Source organism: Trachypithecus francoisi, unplaced genomic scaffold, assembly GCF_009764315.1.
Source record: "Trachypithecus francoisi isolate TF-2019V2 unplaced genomic scaffold, Tfra_2.0 Lachesis_group9, whole genome shotgun sequence".
Classification (NCBI taxonomy): Eukaryota; Metazoa; Chordata; class Mammalia; order Primates; family Cercopithecidae; genus Trachypithecus; species Trachypithecus francoisi.
The window spans coordinates 26,947,283-26,962,043 of NW_022681474.1; the positions used below are offsets into that span (position 1 = coordinate 26,947,283).

Sequence of the window (14,761 nt, forward strand, 5' to 3'; positions counted from 1 at the left end):
AGAATTAAATACTATCTGTCGACAAGTGAGCTTAGGCTAATGTAAGCATCTGTAAGAGTCTCTGCCCACCACAGCAAGAAAGAGGAGAAGATGGAATGTACAAATATAGTAGGTGCCTTTTGAAAGTCAGGTACCTTTTTAATCATGTAAGGTAGTTACAAATGGATGACATCTCAAAATATATCAGAATAAGTTTCAAGCCATGCAAAGTTCACCAAAACAATGTTTATTTCCAGTGTTTAATTGGGTATGCACACAGGCATGACACAGGTTTGGATTCATTAAGTCCTCATGCAGAATTATATTCTTCTCGATAAAGAAGCCAGTTCCATCCAGGATCCACTATCTACACACCTATGTTACAACATTTATATCAAATCTGGTATCTGAAGAAAAGATACACATTTAATATGTTCATTTAAGTTACGTATTTTACAGAAAGATTAAAAATTCAAGTCACACAAAACTCAAAAACTGTATTAAAAGTTTGAATATAAAACTCAGATCCACCTGGAATGACTAAAGAATGGAAGTTCTGTATCCACCTGTGTTAAAACTGGTAAATGTAATGAAATTTGTTACCGATAAAACGCATTCATTTATTCAATGTAAGTTATCTAATTTTAACAATATGGCACCCTAAAAACCAACTGTATTTTTATGATGAGGCACTTTTGTTAGTGATGAAACCAAAAGAACAAATTTGCTGCACACTGATGCCAGCGATTTTCTTCAGTGATTTTGGGTATATGCTATGTAGTAAGTTGCAACAAATACCTTGCTCATTTGTATGCAACTATCCGATATATTTTTAAATATATATATATATGTTCTTCTGGCTGTAGTAATGCACTGTAAAGCTATTTCACAGTGCAAAATGATGAAACCAGCCCAAATGAAGGCTGCATAATAACAATTCTGATACAAGAAAATATTGACAGTTACTGGAACGTGTAACAGTAGTTTTTTTTACTTGCTAGAGTGGACATGCCCCCAGTTTAAAGACAGGGATGAAACTCTGCTTTATTGCCTGGGGTGTCGGACAGTTTACGAGGCTGGGCATTCGCTGCAGAACTAGCATTTTTGCTCACGTTCTGGAAGCTTTCTCCGTTTATTTGGTCAGATGACTGCGGTGGTATGGAAAGAAGGGGCCTGTTGGTTGAAGCCAAGGTGCTGGAAGAACTGCCTGTGTCGCACTGAAAAGACAAAGGTGTGTCAGTCGTGGCTGTTTCTCGTGTGCTTGGGTTCTCTGTCTGGGGATCTCCGATTTCTCCTCTGCTAAGGTCAGAGGTACTGGTGCGTAGGCGTTCCCTGGCCAGCCAGTCTGAGATGGAAAGGTCCTGGGCTGAGCATTTTGGTTTTAACCGGTTCACAGCTGAAAGTTCAGATTCTCTCTCCCCGCTCTGCTCATGCACTTTCCAAAAATTCAAAACACTGATTTCAGTAGCATCTCTGTGCCCTCCTAGCGTATGTCTGCGCCGGATACTTTTCCTTTTAGCAGTCTCGGCATTCGCTTTGTGATTCCCTACTCCAAACATGTCATCCGCAGGGGCTCTGGGTCTCAGTTTTAACCGATCTGCTATCTTCGTTTTCCATGTGGGTTCCTGTTTTTCAGATTCGCCTCTGGGGGGGGTCAGTAAACTCCCAGTTGACTTTCCTTTTTTCATAACATCAAACACTTTAGTTAATGAAGGTGCTTCTTTCTCATTCTTGGCATCTCCTAGACTTCCACTATCTGACTTGAACCTAGCTGATTTTTTCCTGGAGAGAGTATCACATTCGATGAGTTTATGGGAACTGAAGAGCTGTCTCCGGCTATCTAAACTTGATGTTAAACTTCCCTCGGTGCAACTTACTTCACTTCCTTCAGAATTTCTCCGGCTGTTCTTAGTCACTTCTTGCAGTTTTCCTCGGAAAAGCCTCTCTGAAGTCAAGGCTGTGGGGAAAACGGGAAACTCGCTCTCGCTGTCGGTTTCCACAGGCCGCCCTTCGCTGATGAGTTCGCTTCTCTCGTCGTCTGCCTCGTCCCCCTTGCTCTCTGCCACGGATTGCACCTCAGGGCTCAGTCGACTGGAGTCCAGGCTAGTCAAGTATGTAGCAGATGATGTGGTGGAATAATCTGAGGTGATGGTGCTGATGTTGGCCAAAAACTCGCTATGTTTCATTTCTGGACTGGTTGATTTCTTCATGGAAAACCTCGCCAGGGAGGCCTGGGAGGACGTGCTAAGCAAAGTGCCAGAGTCAGAGCCTGTCTCTTCAAGGTGGGAGGACTTCTGTGCCAGAAGTGACCTGGGGCTCTCTTTCAGGATGGCAAAGCGACAGCTGAGAGTTGGTGACTTGTTATGTTTCGAGTTGTGTGGCGGTGAGGGTTCTTCGGAAGGCGTGCTCTCTTTTCCTAGTGGTATCTTTTCCTCTTTTGTCATGCTCGGGTCTTTCCTAGTGCTGTTTTCTTTGGCAATGATGATCTTCTGTTTTCTGCCCAGTGTCTCACCTTCCTTTTTGGATTCTTCTTTAGTATCATTGTGACACTGTTCCACATTTTCTTTCTTAAAAAATACATTGTCCAGTTCATCTTCTGAGCTGCTAGGCTGTGCTTTCTCTTTTGGCTTCTTCCTCTTGCGACTAGCGGCTGCAAAGATGGAGGACACAAGCAGTTCCCTGCTATATTGATCCTTGCCAGATCCCCAAGAACCCTGGGAAGCGAGAGAGAAGAAAGACTGTGAGCATGAGAATGCAGCTGAGTTCATTTTCCGACAAGCTTGTCTCCCAAATATTTCTTATCAAATTATTATCTACTAAAGCTCTGGAAGCATCAACAGTGCAATTAGCTTTTTTTTTTTTTTTTTAATACCTCTTTTTACCTTGCACCAAAGCCAAATTTTTATTTAATGAGTCCAACTTCTTGCCTGGTGGTATTTAACTGCCAAGCCACAGCTCATACACATCTGCCTTTCTGGCAAATAGTCTCTGCTTAGTGCCAATTCCTATCAATATCCCCCAAACACCTGACCTTCCCTCCTTCCACAGTGCCCAGGCCTTCTTCACTTCCTTCATTTGGAACACAGGCATGAGATAGGTTAGACAATATTGTGATATGGTCAAACATCACAGTCTGATATAGGTTATTAAATGTTTATGACTGACTTTAATTTTCTAATTACAGGTATCACATGATATAGATACTATATCAGATAAGCTCATTGAGATAAGGGAACTCTGGTCTTCCATTAGTTCATCCAGGAGGGATCTTCAAGGATCTGCCTTAAGTAAATCAGGTTGGTAATGTCTTCATTTATCTCAAGGTAACAACGGAATTAGAATATTCAAAAAACAGGTCAGGTGTGGTGGCTCATGCCTGTAATCCCAGCACTTTGGGAGGCCGAGGCGGGCAGATTGTTCGAGCCCAGAAGTTTGAGACCAGCCTAGAGAACATGGTGAAGCCCTGTCTCTACAAAAAATTAACTGGGCATGGTGGCACGCACCTGTGGTCCTGGCTACTTGGGAGGCCGAGGTCAGAGGATCACCTGAGCCTGGGGAAGTCGAGGCTGCAGTGAGGCATGAGGGTACAATTGCACTCCAGCCTGGGTGACAGAGTGAGAACCCATCTCAGGAAGGCAGGAAGGAAAGATCAATTAACACAAGTACAAATAAATCCTTACCACAGAAACACTTTAGTGCACTGTTATTGGGAAAGTTATTTGCTATGTATAATGGGTTCTTTAAAAAATTTTTTTCTAAGATGGAGTTTCACCATGTTGTCCAGGCTGGTCTAGAAGCCTTAGTCTCAAGCTATCCTCCCACCTCAGCCTCCCAAAGTGCCAGGATTATAGGCATGAGCCACTGCATCTAGATATAATAGGTTCTTGATTGCAACTATTAATTCGTTCCTAAATATCTGCTGGTTTAACCACACACTTTTTTGAGACAAGCAGCTAGGCAGGAGGTATGCTGAGTAATAGATGCAGACAGTATATTTCTCTATTGCCTAAAAATCTTAGACAAGTTAAAACTGCTCTATTTAAAGTAAAAATTGAGGCTGTTCTATCAAAGAATTCACCAAGATGAAATCACAGATGAATATAATTTTATTTTTATGTTATGAAGACTTTCATAATTATCCAGCACACTTCCCCACATTTTGCTAAAGACTAATAGTTGTGACTGGGCTCTGAACTGGGAGACCTTGATGTCCATCCTCTCTAGCTTGCAGGGTACGAGCAAGTGATTCACTTTTAAACATCTCAATTCCATGGCGAGAAGCAATTAGATTATACTGTCTTTAAGATTTCCTTAAGGTTCTCTTTACAATTCTATGATCATATACGTGTTGGGGCAAATTACTCTACTTTTCTACAGAGACTGTTAGAAGTAGTTACGCATATCATTGGGATATCCACTATATTACAGGCATGATATAACACCACTATGGATCAGATGAAAAGGCTATTGTAATAACAGGTTAAGAAAAATGCACCTAGAGAAAGGAAAAGCAGGGATTTCAATAGAGTTAACAAAACTGTTCTAGATTAAAGAAGTCTAAAGAGATTTGACAATGAAATGCAACGAATGATCCTTGACAGCATTCTGTATAAGGAAGTAAAGAATATTACTGGGACAATCTGTATAAACACTGCACATTAGATAATAATGTGTTGTACTTACCTTAGTTTCCTAAGTATGAAAATTACTCTGTAATTATATAGGAGAATGCCCCAATTCTCTGGTGATACATGCTGAAGTATTTAGGCGTAGTGTTATCTCTACAAGTAACTATCAAATGATTCAGAAAAATCTCTACAAGTAACTATCAAATGATTCAGAAAAAAAGTGTGAATTTACAACTGATGAATCTAGGGTAAAGGATTTGGGTGCTATCATTTTAGCAGTTTTTCTGTAGGTTTAACATTTTTCAAGATAAACAGCTGGGCGAAAAGATGAACATCACAAGTAACAGAGACATGATAAAATATTTTTGTAAGAATTATAATTTAATCATATGGAGTCCTATTATGATATTTAAACATATGTAAAATTCATGTCTCATTACAAAATATAACAATGTTTTAAGAAGTCTGACAATTCTAGTTGCTACTGCCTCAACAGAGCAAAATTTAGATCCACTGACTTGACAAAAAACTTTCTAAGAACTATAAACATCCCACAAACTACTCAAAAAGTGGTATAATTGAGGGAATACAGATTGTGTAAAAATATTTATTATTAAAAAATTAGTGATTTCACTGAAAAGGCAAGACTATAGTGTAAAAATGCATAACAAAAAAATTGATAGTACTTCTGAAATATTTACAGATGATATGATGTTTGGGATTTGTGTAGATGGTCCTAGAGGGAGGGAAGCAGGTGGCATGCAGAGGAAACAGAGTTGGCCGAGTGCTGATAATTACTGGAGATGGGTGCAGGGAGGCTTCTCGTTTTATTATTCACTTCTGTATATGTCAGGACCTAATTTTCACATTAAAGAATGGCCTAGATCTTTGTATTATGCTAAAACTGCACAATGAGAAGAATATGAACTTTTGAGTTTGTATTCCAAGTCAAAATTCAGTATTCTTCTATCATATTGTCTATCATATTGTTTTAGCAATTCATTTTTTATTATATTTTGTTGCTCTGTGTCATTAGACACAGAGGAATTCATTTGAATATCAACCATAACAATCGACAATTACCCCCTAAAATATTTCAAATTGTATGAAACAATTTACCTTAGATTTTGTTGAGTCACTAGTAGCTGAATCTGTAAAAAGTTAAATAAAACATGGTCAGTATTAGCCAATCTTTACTGCTTTCCACAAACAATGCAAAACTTACGGAAAGACAGGCACAGAACAAAATGTGAAAGCAAAACTCAAAACAATAGAACACAGTGGATAGTCAGAGCTCACAAAGATGCAAGCTGCACCACAGAAAGCCACCGCCATGAAAGGATGCTGTGAATTGTAGGCAGAACCAGCTCAATGATAGAAATGGCAAAGGAGCCCTGTACTAAACAAAAACAGAAATACTCGTGTTTATTAGATTTCTAAATATTAAATCTAGCAATAAAGAAGCTTGAGGACAGTGTAACAACGTTTTTTTGTTTGTTTGTTTGTTTTTTTAATGTACCACATCCTGTATCTGAGACTGATACACAATGTAGAACTTTTAAGAGTGTTGGCCGCCCTAGCTACAATTGAGACACTCATACTGGTATGTTTATGTTGATTTTTGTCAGACTTAAATTTTCTAAGCATTATGCTGTACATGTATGGATGCAAAAGAGGCGTTAAGATAATCTTGCTTCCAGGTCACTTTGGTTTTATATTAAATAATGTTTATCTTTGTGCTTCAGACCCCAGTTCCATAGCAGTGCAGTGAGGGATCCTTTTGACTAACTTGCTACCAGTTTTGCAATTATCTATTAACAAATGCTATTATGGAAATGGAAAAATGGAGACCATAATTTTACTGTCTGGCAAAAACTCAGATTATACAATAATAAAGAGGGTAGGAAGGGGCTAGCAATATTCAGGATAATACCAATTTTGCAGTTTCATCTTTCAACATTAGGGAAATTGGTTTTCAGAATAATGAGCTGAGCCCCATGCCACGCCCCTTTTAACACATGGCTAAATGCTTTATGACTTTAAGAACTGGTAGACCATACCATGCTATTTCTCCTCAGGGTCTGCTTCAGAAATAACAAGAAACAGCAGAAAAACTTTTAAGAAAGTAGTATTGATCTGTTTACAATAATCTTAAGAGAAACTTTACACCACAGATCAACTATGTTTGCATTTACAAGAATCGGGGGTTTCTGCAGACAAGGCAGCTACAGTGTGGACAACAGTCCTCCTTCTTCCTACAGTTCCAGCTGTCCATCAGGGACATCACAGAATCCACTAGTGACATTACCGTGTGATAGACTCCTCCCACTTCGCCTGTTCAACATCAGTATAGATTTGCCTGTGTCAGTAAGAGCTGAAAAAACCCTTTAGGACTAAAACAAGAACTAGAGACAAAGGGAGAACATTGTGTAAAACAACATGCTAGATTAGTGCAACAGTTTGGCAGGAGAAAGTTTTCATTCAAAAGAGCCTAGAAGAACTAATACTTAACCAAGCATTAGGGTGGCAACAGGAAACGGAAGAAAATAAATCTCAAATAGGCTGGCTTTTTACTGTGACAAATAAAACACTGTTATTTATGAAAATGGAGCCCATTACCAGTTCAACAGATTTAACTTGCTGCTTTTAAACAGAACTCCTGGCTCAAGAATAAGAACTACTTATACAGCCCAGATCATACTTTCTGCCATCACAGCAACCACATACTCAGTAGCATATATCTGTTTTACCTTGTGATGACTATTACATGGAAACTGTGAATTAAAAAAAAAAAAAAGAACAAAACAGTGGTTTGCATGCTCATTTCCCTCATAGTTCCATTCTGACAAACATTACAACTGCATGCACTGCCAATGGCATTAGAGTCACTGGAAGATAATTCAGATCAATCGGAAAAGGAAGATTAAGGTTTTTTATTAGTAGAAAGGAAGAGAAAAAGAAAAAAATCATAAGTAACAATTCACTATGGTTGATTTGCTCTTTCATATTGTAAGAATGTAGCTTTCAGCCTAGAGGTCAAGACTGCCCAGGCAAGAGTTACCTGATACATCTCCTGGGGAGACTCCTGTCCTTCCAATGTTGGTGAGTAAATGATCTATGTTTGGCACTGGCTGGGAGTCTACTGTGCTTTCCTCCTGCACTGTTGTCTATGGTTAATAAACAAAGATCTCTTCATCATCTCTTCAAAGATACTTTCTTTAAAATTTAAACAACATTTAGTAAAAGACACATTACTAAGTAAAGCACCTGTGCTTAATGTTTTTACATTGTTTACACATAATTAACTGCAAAATAAGCACCGTACTGGTATATTCATTAGATCAGAAACTGAGCTAGAGACCTGCTTCCGGGGCGCAAAGCGGACAATAGCATACAAAGCAGGAAGTTGACATTGTTGGCGCACCAGGATCTTGTGTCCCAAATGAAACTAACTGAGTACAAATGCTGACGGACAATACTTACAAGAGGCTCATCAGCACCTTCTTCTGTGAAAAACCAGTCATGCTAAAATTTAAAAAAGGTAAGAATAGAAATTAAACAAGCCTTTAAATATATTGAGATCTTGGAGGATAGTATAGAAAAAGGGTAGTTTTCTTAGGGAAAAATATTACAACCAACCTCTCTGACCAAATAGTGGCTGCCCGTGAAAATGAATTTTCTTGTAGGGATGAAGCATGAACTTACGTGCTGGATGAGCGTTTCTACGATCTTGTACTGGTCAGGCATGTGGGTGACCATGTGGGTCATGTTGTCTTCTGATGTTCGAACAAGGGTTGGACCAAACACTATTGCTAGGTTTCTTGGTTCCATCTGAATGGGAAATACCAGAATTTTTCTTAAAGAAGTAGGCTGAAATTCCCATTGTAGGATTTTTGATGAAAAAGAATATAAACAGAAAAATGGCTTTGATGTAGATTTAAAAAATGCTTTCTAGAAAGATTTTTTTTTTTTTTTTTTTTTGAGACAGGGTCTCACTGTCACCCAGGCTGATGATCATTGCTGACTGCATTCTCGACCCCTTGAGCTCAAGTGATCCTCTTGCCGCAGCCTCCTGAGTAGCTAGGACTATAGGTATGTACCACCATGCCTGGCTGTTTTTTAAATTTTTTTTTATAAAGATAGAATCTTATAACGTTGCCAAGGCAGGTCTTGAAATCCTGGCCTCAGCTTCCCAAAGTGCTGCGATTCCATGTGTCAGCCACCACAAGTGGCCTAGTTAGGATTTTCAAAGCAAATGTGTACAAAATGTTTCTTCTGCATTAATGATAATGTGCAATGCACAATTAGCATTCATTTTTTTTTCCAAGAAGTCTTTGAAAAAACTGATTTGGTTCAAAACGAGGGTTACCAAAGCTGGATTAACTGATAAAAATGTTAAAATCAAAGGAAAAAAAGCTTGCAAAAGATTACAGGCACACTTGCAGTCCCAAGCACTTTGGGGGACCGCTTGAGCCCAGGAGTTCAAGACCTCATCTCTACTAAAAACAGCCAGGTGTGATGGTGTGTGCCTGTAGTCCCAGCTACTCTGAGGCTAAGGTGGAAGGAGGTAGAGGTTGTAGCCGGGGCAACAGAGTGAGACCCTGTCTGAAGAAAAAAGGAAAAAAAATAACAAAATTCCCTCCCCTTGAGAAATGAAAAGTGGAAGAAGTATGAAACGTTACAGATTTTCCCTCTAGTACATCAAAATCACTAATGTGTAAACACCCAATGGTTGGAAATATTACTTTTGACCCATTTTTACCTGAAACCAATCTTCTGAAGCTCTTTGGTTAGGTCTGCTTTGCTCTGAATGCCTCACTCTTTTGGAATGCCTCACTATTTTGTAATTTCCATATATGGTATTCCTTGTTTAATTATCAGATTGTCAAAGGTATGGATCTTTTGCTTTCCTTCATTAAATCTTACGGTGTCTGATATATTTTGAATTCAGTATTTGATTAAAATAACTTTAATCAACCCTAATAACATATCAGGGGGCTAAAAATCACCACCGAACTCAAAAAGCCAAACTGGAAAAAAGAGAAAAGCAATTGCTGCACACCTAACATGTTAACTAGTGTAGCACATACATAACGACACCATCACTGCAGAGGAATTGTGTTGAAGTCAGGATTATTTCTAGAGAGTTGGCTTGATAGAAACTATGTGTGGGAAAGGTGTACTTAAAACTGGGCACGCAGAAATGTTTCTGGTCTCCCTCTTAGAATATGTACTCACCCTACTCTTCAATCTGTGCTGGTGTTGGTGGCTCAAAAAACACAAGTCTACCATCTCAAATGCCTTATGTAAGATTTTTACTGGATTCTTGATTATGATTTATGTTTTTAGACTAATGATAACATGCATTAATATTTATATGTATACACAGTAATATTTTATCTGGGTAAAAACTGATAAAATAGTGTATAGTTTATTCATAAATTTAAAAATTCTATTTTTAATATTCCATAAAATACCATACCCCTTCAAGATTCAGTGTAATTACATTAAAAACACAAAAAATTCTGCAGTAAAGACCTATGCTAAAGATTAATTCAGTACTTTCTAAACTAACTAGACCAACACTCTTCTCTGTACTGATGAATGATGTCATGGATTTCAGGAAACACTGAAATTAATTAGAGACTACTTCAGCTATAATTATATTGAAAACTCTTTGGCTCCTACAGTATGAACTTCTGGAAACAGTCTAGGCTTTCATTTCCTTTTTTTTTTTTTTTTCCCTAACCATTTTGTAGCCCTATCACTACGGAGGAAATTGAGCATCTAAAGGAAGTAAGCTTCTTGATTTGCAGGTAATAGAAGTTGACACTCTTCTCATATCAATCCTTACTACAACTTCCAGAACATGTACAACAACTAAACTGATCTATCTAAATCACTCAGAAAAGAGTGTCAGCAATATTCCTGAGCTTGTGGTATTCTTTCATTTTCTTCTCCAGAAATTAAAATGACTGTTTCAGTACTTTAAGAAGTAATGCCCTTGATGAGTTAAAAATCATCATTTTACAATCTCTGATGATATAATGGATTTAGGCAATAATCATCAAAAAACTAAGTTAAGACTACAACCTGTCAACCAAAATACCATGTGTAGACCTTGTTTGGACACTGACTTAAGCAAATAACCCTGCAAAGACACTTTTACAATAAAAATAAAAAAACGAATGGGGTTGGGCATGGTGGCTCATGCCTATGATCCCAGCACTTTGGGAGGCAGGTAGATTGCTTGAGGCCAGAAGTTTGAGACCGGCCTGGGCAACATGGTGAGACCTTGTCTCTAACATAACTTTTAAAAAAAGAAAAACTGAATGTGAACTGAGTATTAGACAATATAAAGAATATATTTTGTGGTGTTTGACAAAGAAAATGTGGCGGTGTTAAAAGGGATGAAAATGACTTATCTGTTTATGTCTGTTTTCCCTGTATTCTATTTGGCCTTTTGACTGTTGTAGCGTATGCGTATGTTACCTCTTCAAAATACTGATATACAACTGAAAAATCAGAGAAGTAAAATTTCTGACTTTTTCATTTTTCTTACTGAATAATCATACAAGAAATCTTTTAAAATATCCTTTTAAAATGGTGACAACTGGTATTTTGGGATCTTTTGCTTTTAAAAACAATTTTAAGAAGGACTTACCCAGTTTGATATTGAATTTATAAACCTTTTATTGACTATTTGGCATGAAGTAATGAAGCATATCTTTTAAACTAAAGCCACTAAAAGTACATTTCTCCAATAAGCCTTTAACATACCTTATTTTTTTCTGAATTTTCTGCCACTGTCTTCAGATGAGCTGAAAGGAACTTAAGTGTTTCATAATGATGTTCAGGCAAATCGTGAATCTGAAACAGATTATTTTCATGACGGATTTAGAGGCTGAATTTTAGTTGTATCCCCCAAAATATAAAATAATACCTACTAGTCTTTTTAATGTTTTCAGACGATCTAGAGGGTCTTCTTTACGATTGGCTTCAATAAAATCAGCATATTTATCTGACGACAAGAACAATAAAACAAATTTATTTTAAATTGCTTAGGTGAATTGTAATCTAGTTTCCCTTTAAGGGTTAATTTTAAACCACAACATAAGATTTCTACATAGTCTTTGAAATGTAAATCTCTAAAATTAAGTTCCCTGCAGGAACCATCCTATATTTACACAGCCTGTCCATTCTTCCCCCACCCTCCAACAACATCTAGTAAAAAGTGTCTTACTTGGCATTTAAATACTTGGCTTGACCGAAAAAACATTTTTCTACTCATTGTACCTTATTACGTCAGAAGCCATTTGAATGGTAACAATTTGGCTGCAAACATGTATGAACAAGATAATACATATGTCAATGAACCTAAACAACTTTTATGTTTTTAATATATGCGGGAGAACTCAACAAAGCCTTCTGTTTCCTTTGACCAAGACATTTTGTCCTGGTTCAATTTAATATTCCATGGTTTTCCAACTGTAACTTGAACCATTTCATCTGGTATCTATCTTTCATGGGAGTTAACTCACCATTTGTGAAGAGAGGCTCAGGGAGTTTTCTGAAGAAGGATTTTAGTAAACTGCTTATCACATTCAAATCTCGCCATTTCTAGGTGTACAAAATAGAAATACAGTATTTTCATATCCAATATCACCAAAGGGAAAAAAAAGGATCAGTTATTCAAATAAGCAAACTTACATCATCTTGTATATCAATATCGGCCATTCCCTTGTTGAGTTCTTCTTGCATACTTGAGATGGCTGCATTATTTCCAGGAACTCTATAAATACCTGTATATTCAAGACCTCTTTCTTCAACTAATTTGCAACATATGTCAACTATTAATGGAATATACTGAAAAACAAGAAATAAACATTTTATTTAATGCAGCACAAATGTTTAGTAGTTGTATATCACAGTTAAAATGCCCCTTTCGTCCAAAAGGAAACATAAATTGCTGTTACGTAATATAAAGAATAGAGACATTACAGATCTGGGAATGGAAAAAACCTGCAAGAGATATTTGAGACAGTAAGAAGACAAATAGACCGAGAGAAAGAGGGGACCCCCCAGAGAGATAACATTCTGAAAAGTAAGAACAGGTAAGGAGAATGTGGAAACCGTTCAGGTGAATAAAGAGACAGTCAAGAAAAGGAGGAGGTGAGAGTAACATCAATTCATGATATGAATCCTAGCATAAATATATACACACACATTTACATGTATTATACTTTCTTAATTAGGTCCTTGTTGTCATCCTTGTTTTAAGATGCTAAAAGCAGAAACACACATGATTTGAAGATGAATTGTTACCAACCATTTCAGACACATTCCTAATGGTTGAATAATTATTCAATTTCAGAGTCAATACATTAGAAAAAAAGCATTACAGGTCAGAAATAGTTAGGGAAACTAAGGTTTGCTATGAAGAGGAAAATAGACTGACAGTCTCTGTTGTCTGAAAGGCTGTATACTCAGATCCTATTATAATCACAACCGAATTAATGACTTTAGGAAATCTGGTGGGCTGGTGTCTCCTACCCGATTAGTATGAGCTGGTGGGCAGTCATCTAGTCGGACGCCAAACGTTCCTGTAGCAGTTGGCTTTTTCTCAAATGTCTTTCTCATGATACTTGGAATGCCTTTTCTCCATGTGCCTTTGTCTTTTGGGGGACTGGTATCATCTTTTGATTGCCAGTCAAAATAAAACAACATAATAAAACAGAAATGAGTGTTTAAATCATGACTTTAAAAACATTTTATCAATGTTTACATAAATCCAAGTCCTGTAATATAAATAATACATCATATTTAACAAAAATATGTTCTCTTCCATATAACTTATACTTTTTCATTCTTTTATAATGTGTGCTATAATTTTCTTTAAAACAGCAAAAAAATAAAATCAGTGTGTCATCTTTATAGTGAGACTTCAACAAAGGGAAAAATAATAGTTTTATTTCATAAATGATAGGACCTGAATCCTCCGAGTCATTTAAATTTATAATGTCTCCGATTTAAGTATTGTTTGTATTTTCCCTCACTTTCTCTTTATAATGAAGCTGGTGTCTTGGGCCTCACAAAGGGAAAGGCCCAATGAGCCCAGACCAGGCCTACTGTGAATTTTGAGCTAGTTGACATGGGGCCTGGTCAGTAGAAATGGTACAGAAAACATAAACGTACCTCTCTGATGCCAATTTTAAATCATCTTATTTATTTGTTAGAAAGCTAACATCAATACCTTTACTGAGAAGTTTCCTTTCTGACTCTTCCTTTGGAGAGTGTGGGCTTTGAGTCTTTGGCTCTGATTTAGCACCAAGCAAAGTTTGCCTGATGCTGAGACTCTGGCGAGGTGTTTTTGGCAACTGCTCTGCTTTGCTGTTGAAGGAAATGACATTTGTTAACCATTACAGTAATCCCCCTCTATCTGTGGTTTCAGTTACCTGTGGTGAGCCATGGTCTGAAAATATTAACTGGAAACTTCTTGGAATAAACAATTCATAAGCTTTCAATTTTGTACAGTCCTGCCCAGAATAAGAATCATCCCTTCATCCAGAGTAGCCACACTGTATACGCTACCCGCCCATTACTATATGGGAAAAAATATAGTGTAGAGAGGATTTGGTACTATCTGCAGTTTCAAGCATCCACTTGGGGTCTTGGAATATATCCTTGCAAATAAGGGGGATGACTGTACTGATTTTATATCCAAATTAACTGCAGGCAAGGTGGGATTCTCACCTCATCAGACTGTTATATTCTTTTATTCTTCGACTAATTAGATCCCTGTTAGTGACTCCAGTATCCTACAGAATAAATAAAGTAAAATTAGAAAATCAATTCTAAATATCAATAAGTAAGTGATGATCCTTACTCTTTTGAGGCTTTGTATTGTACTGCTTTGCTTATTTAACAAAAACATTACTATCATGTGTTCTCAGTGGAGCTGTTTCAAAGCTTCTATTCAACATCACCATGTGACAAATGTTCCAAGTGCCTCCCAACATTGCCAAAGGGTTTTGTTTCTTTTCTGTATCCATGCAATACCTAGGATAGTACCAGCAAGTAACAAGTGTTCCACACTCATTGAACTAATCTGTCCATTTAAAAATAAATGACTATGAAGCAGCGAGTGTTTTCTC

General features: G+C 37.3%; 1 protein-coding gene across 11 annotated transcripts in view; it reads right to left on the bottom strand.

Annotated features, from left to right (window-relative positions):
- Positions 1-205: 205 nt before the first annotated feature.
- Positions 206-14,761, bottom strand: part of ARHGAP21 (Rho GTPase activating protein 21) — a 142,982-nt gene continuing 128,426 nt past the window's right edge. For 6 of the 11 annotated variants that reach the window (XM_033209913.1, XM_033209907.1, XM_033209912.1 and 3 more), the window contains 12 exons: positions 14,361-14,425; positions 13,861-13,997; positions 13,161-13,303; positions 12,318-12,473; positions 12,149-12,227; positions 11,555-11,628; positions 11,388-11,477; positions 8,313-8,438; positions 8,091-8,132; positions 7,669-7,774; positions 5,727-5,758; positions 206-2,693 (listed from right to left, as the gene is read on the bottom strand). In XM_033209913.1, the coding sequence (XP_033065804.1) occupies positions 999-2,693; positions 5,727-5,758; positions 7,669-7,774; positions 8,091-8,132; positions 8,313-8,438; positions 11,388-11,477; positions 11,555-11,628; positions 12,149-12,227; positions 12,318-12,473; positions 13,161-13,303; positions 13,861-13,997; positions 14,361-14,425 (2,745 nt within the window). In that variant the 3' untranslated portion in view covers positions 206-998. The remainder of the gene's footprint in view (positions 2,694-5,726; positions 5,759-7,668; positions 7,775-8,090; positions 8,133-8,312; positions 8,439-11,387; positions 11,478-11,554; positions 11,629-12,148; positions 12,228-12,317; positions 12,474-13,160; positions 13,304-13,860; positions 13,998-14,360; positions 14,426-14,761) is intronic. The other 5 variants (XM_033209916.1, XM_033209914.1, XM_033209917.1 and 2 more) reach the window with 1 other exon arrangement.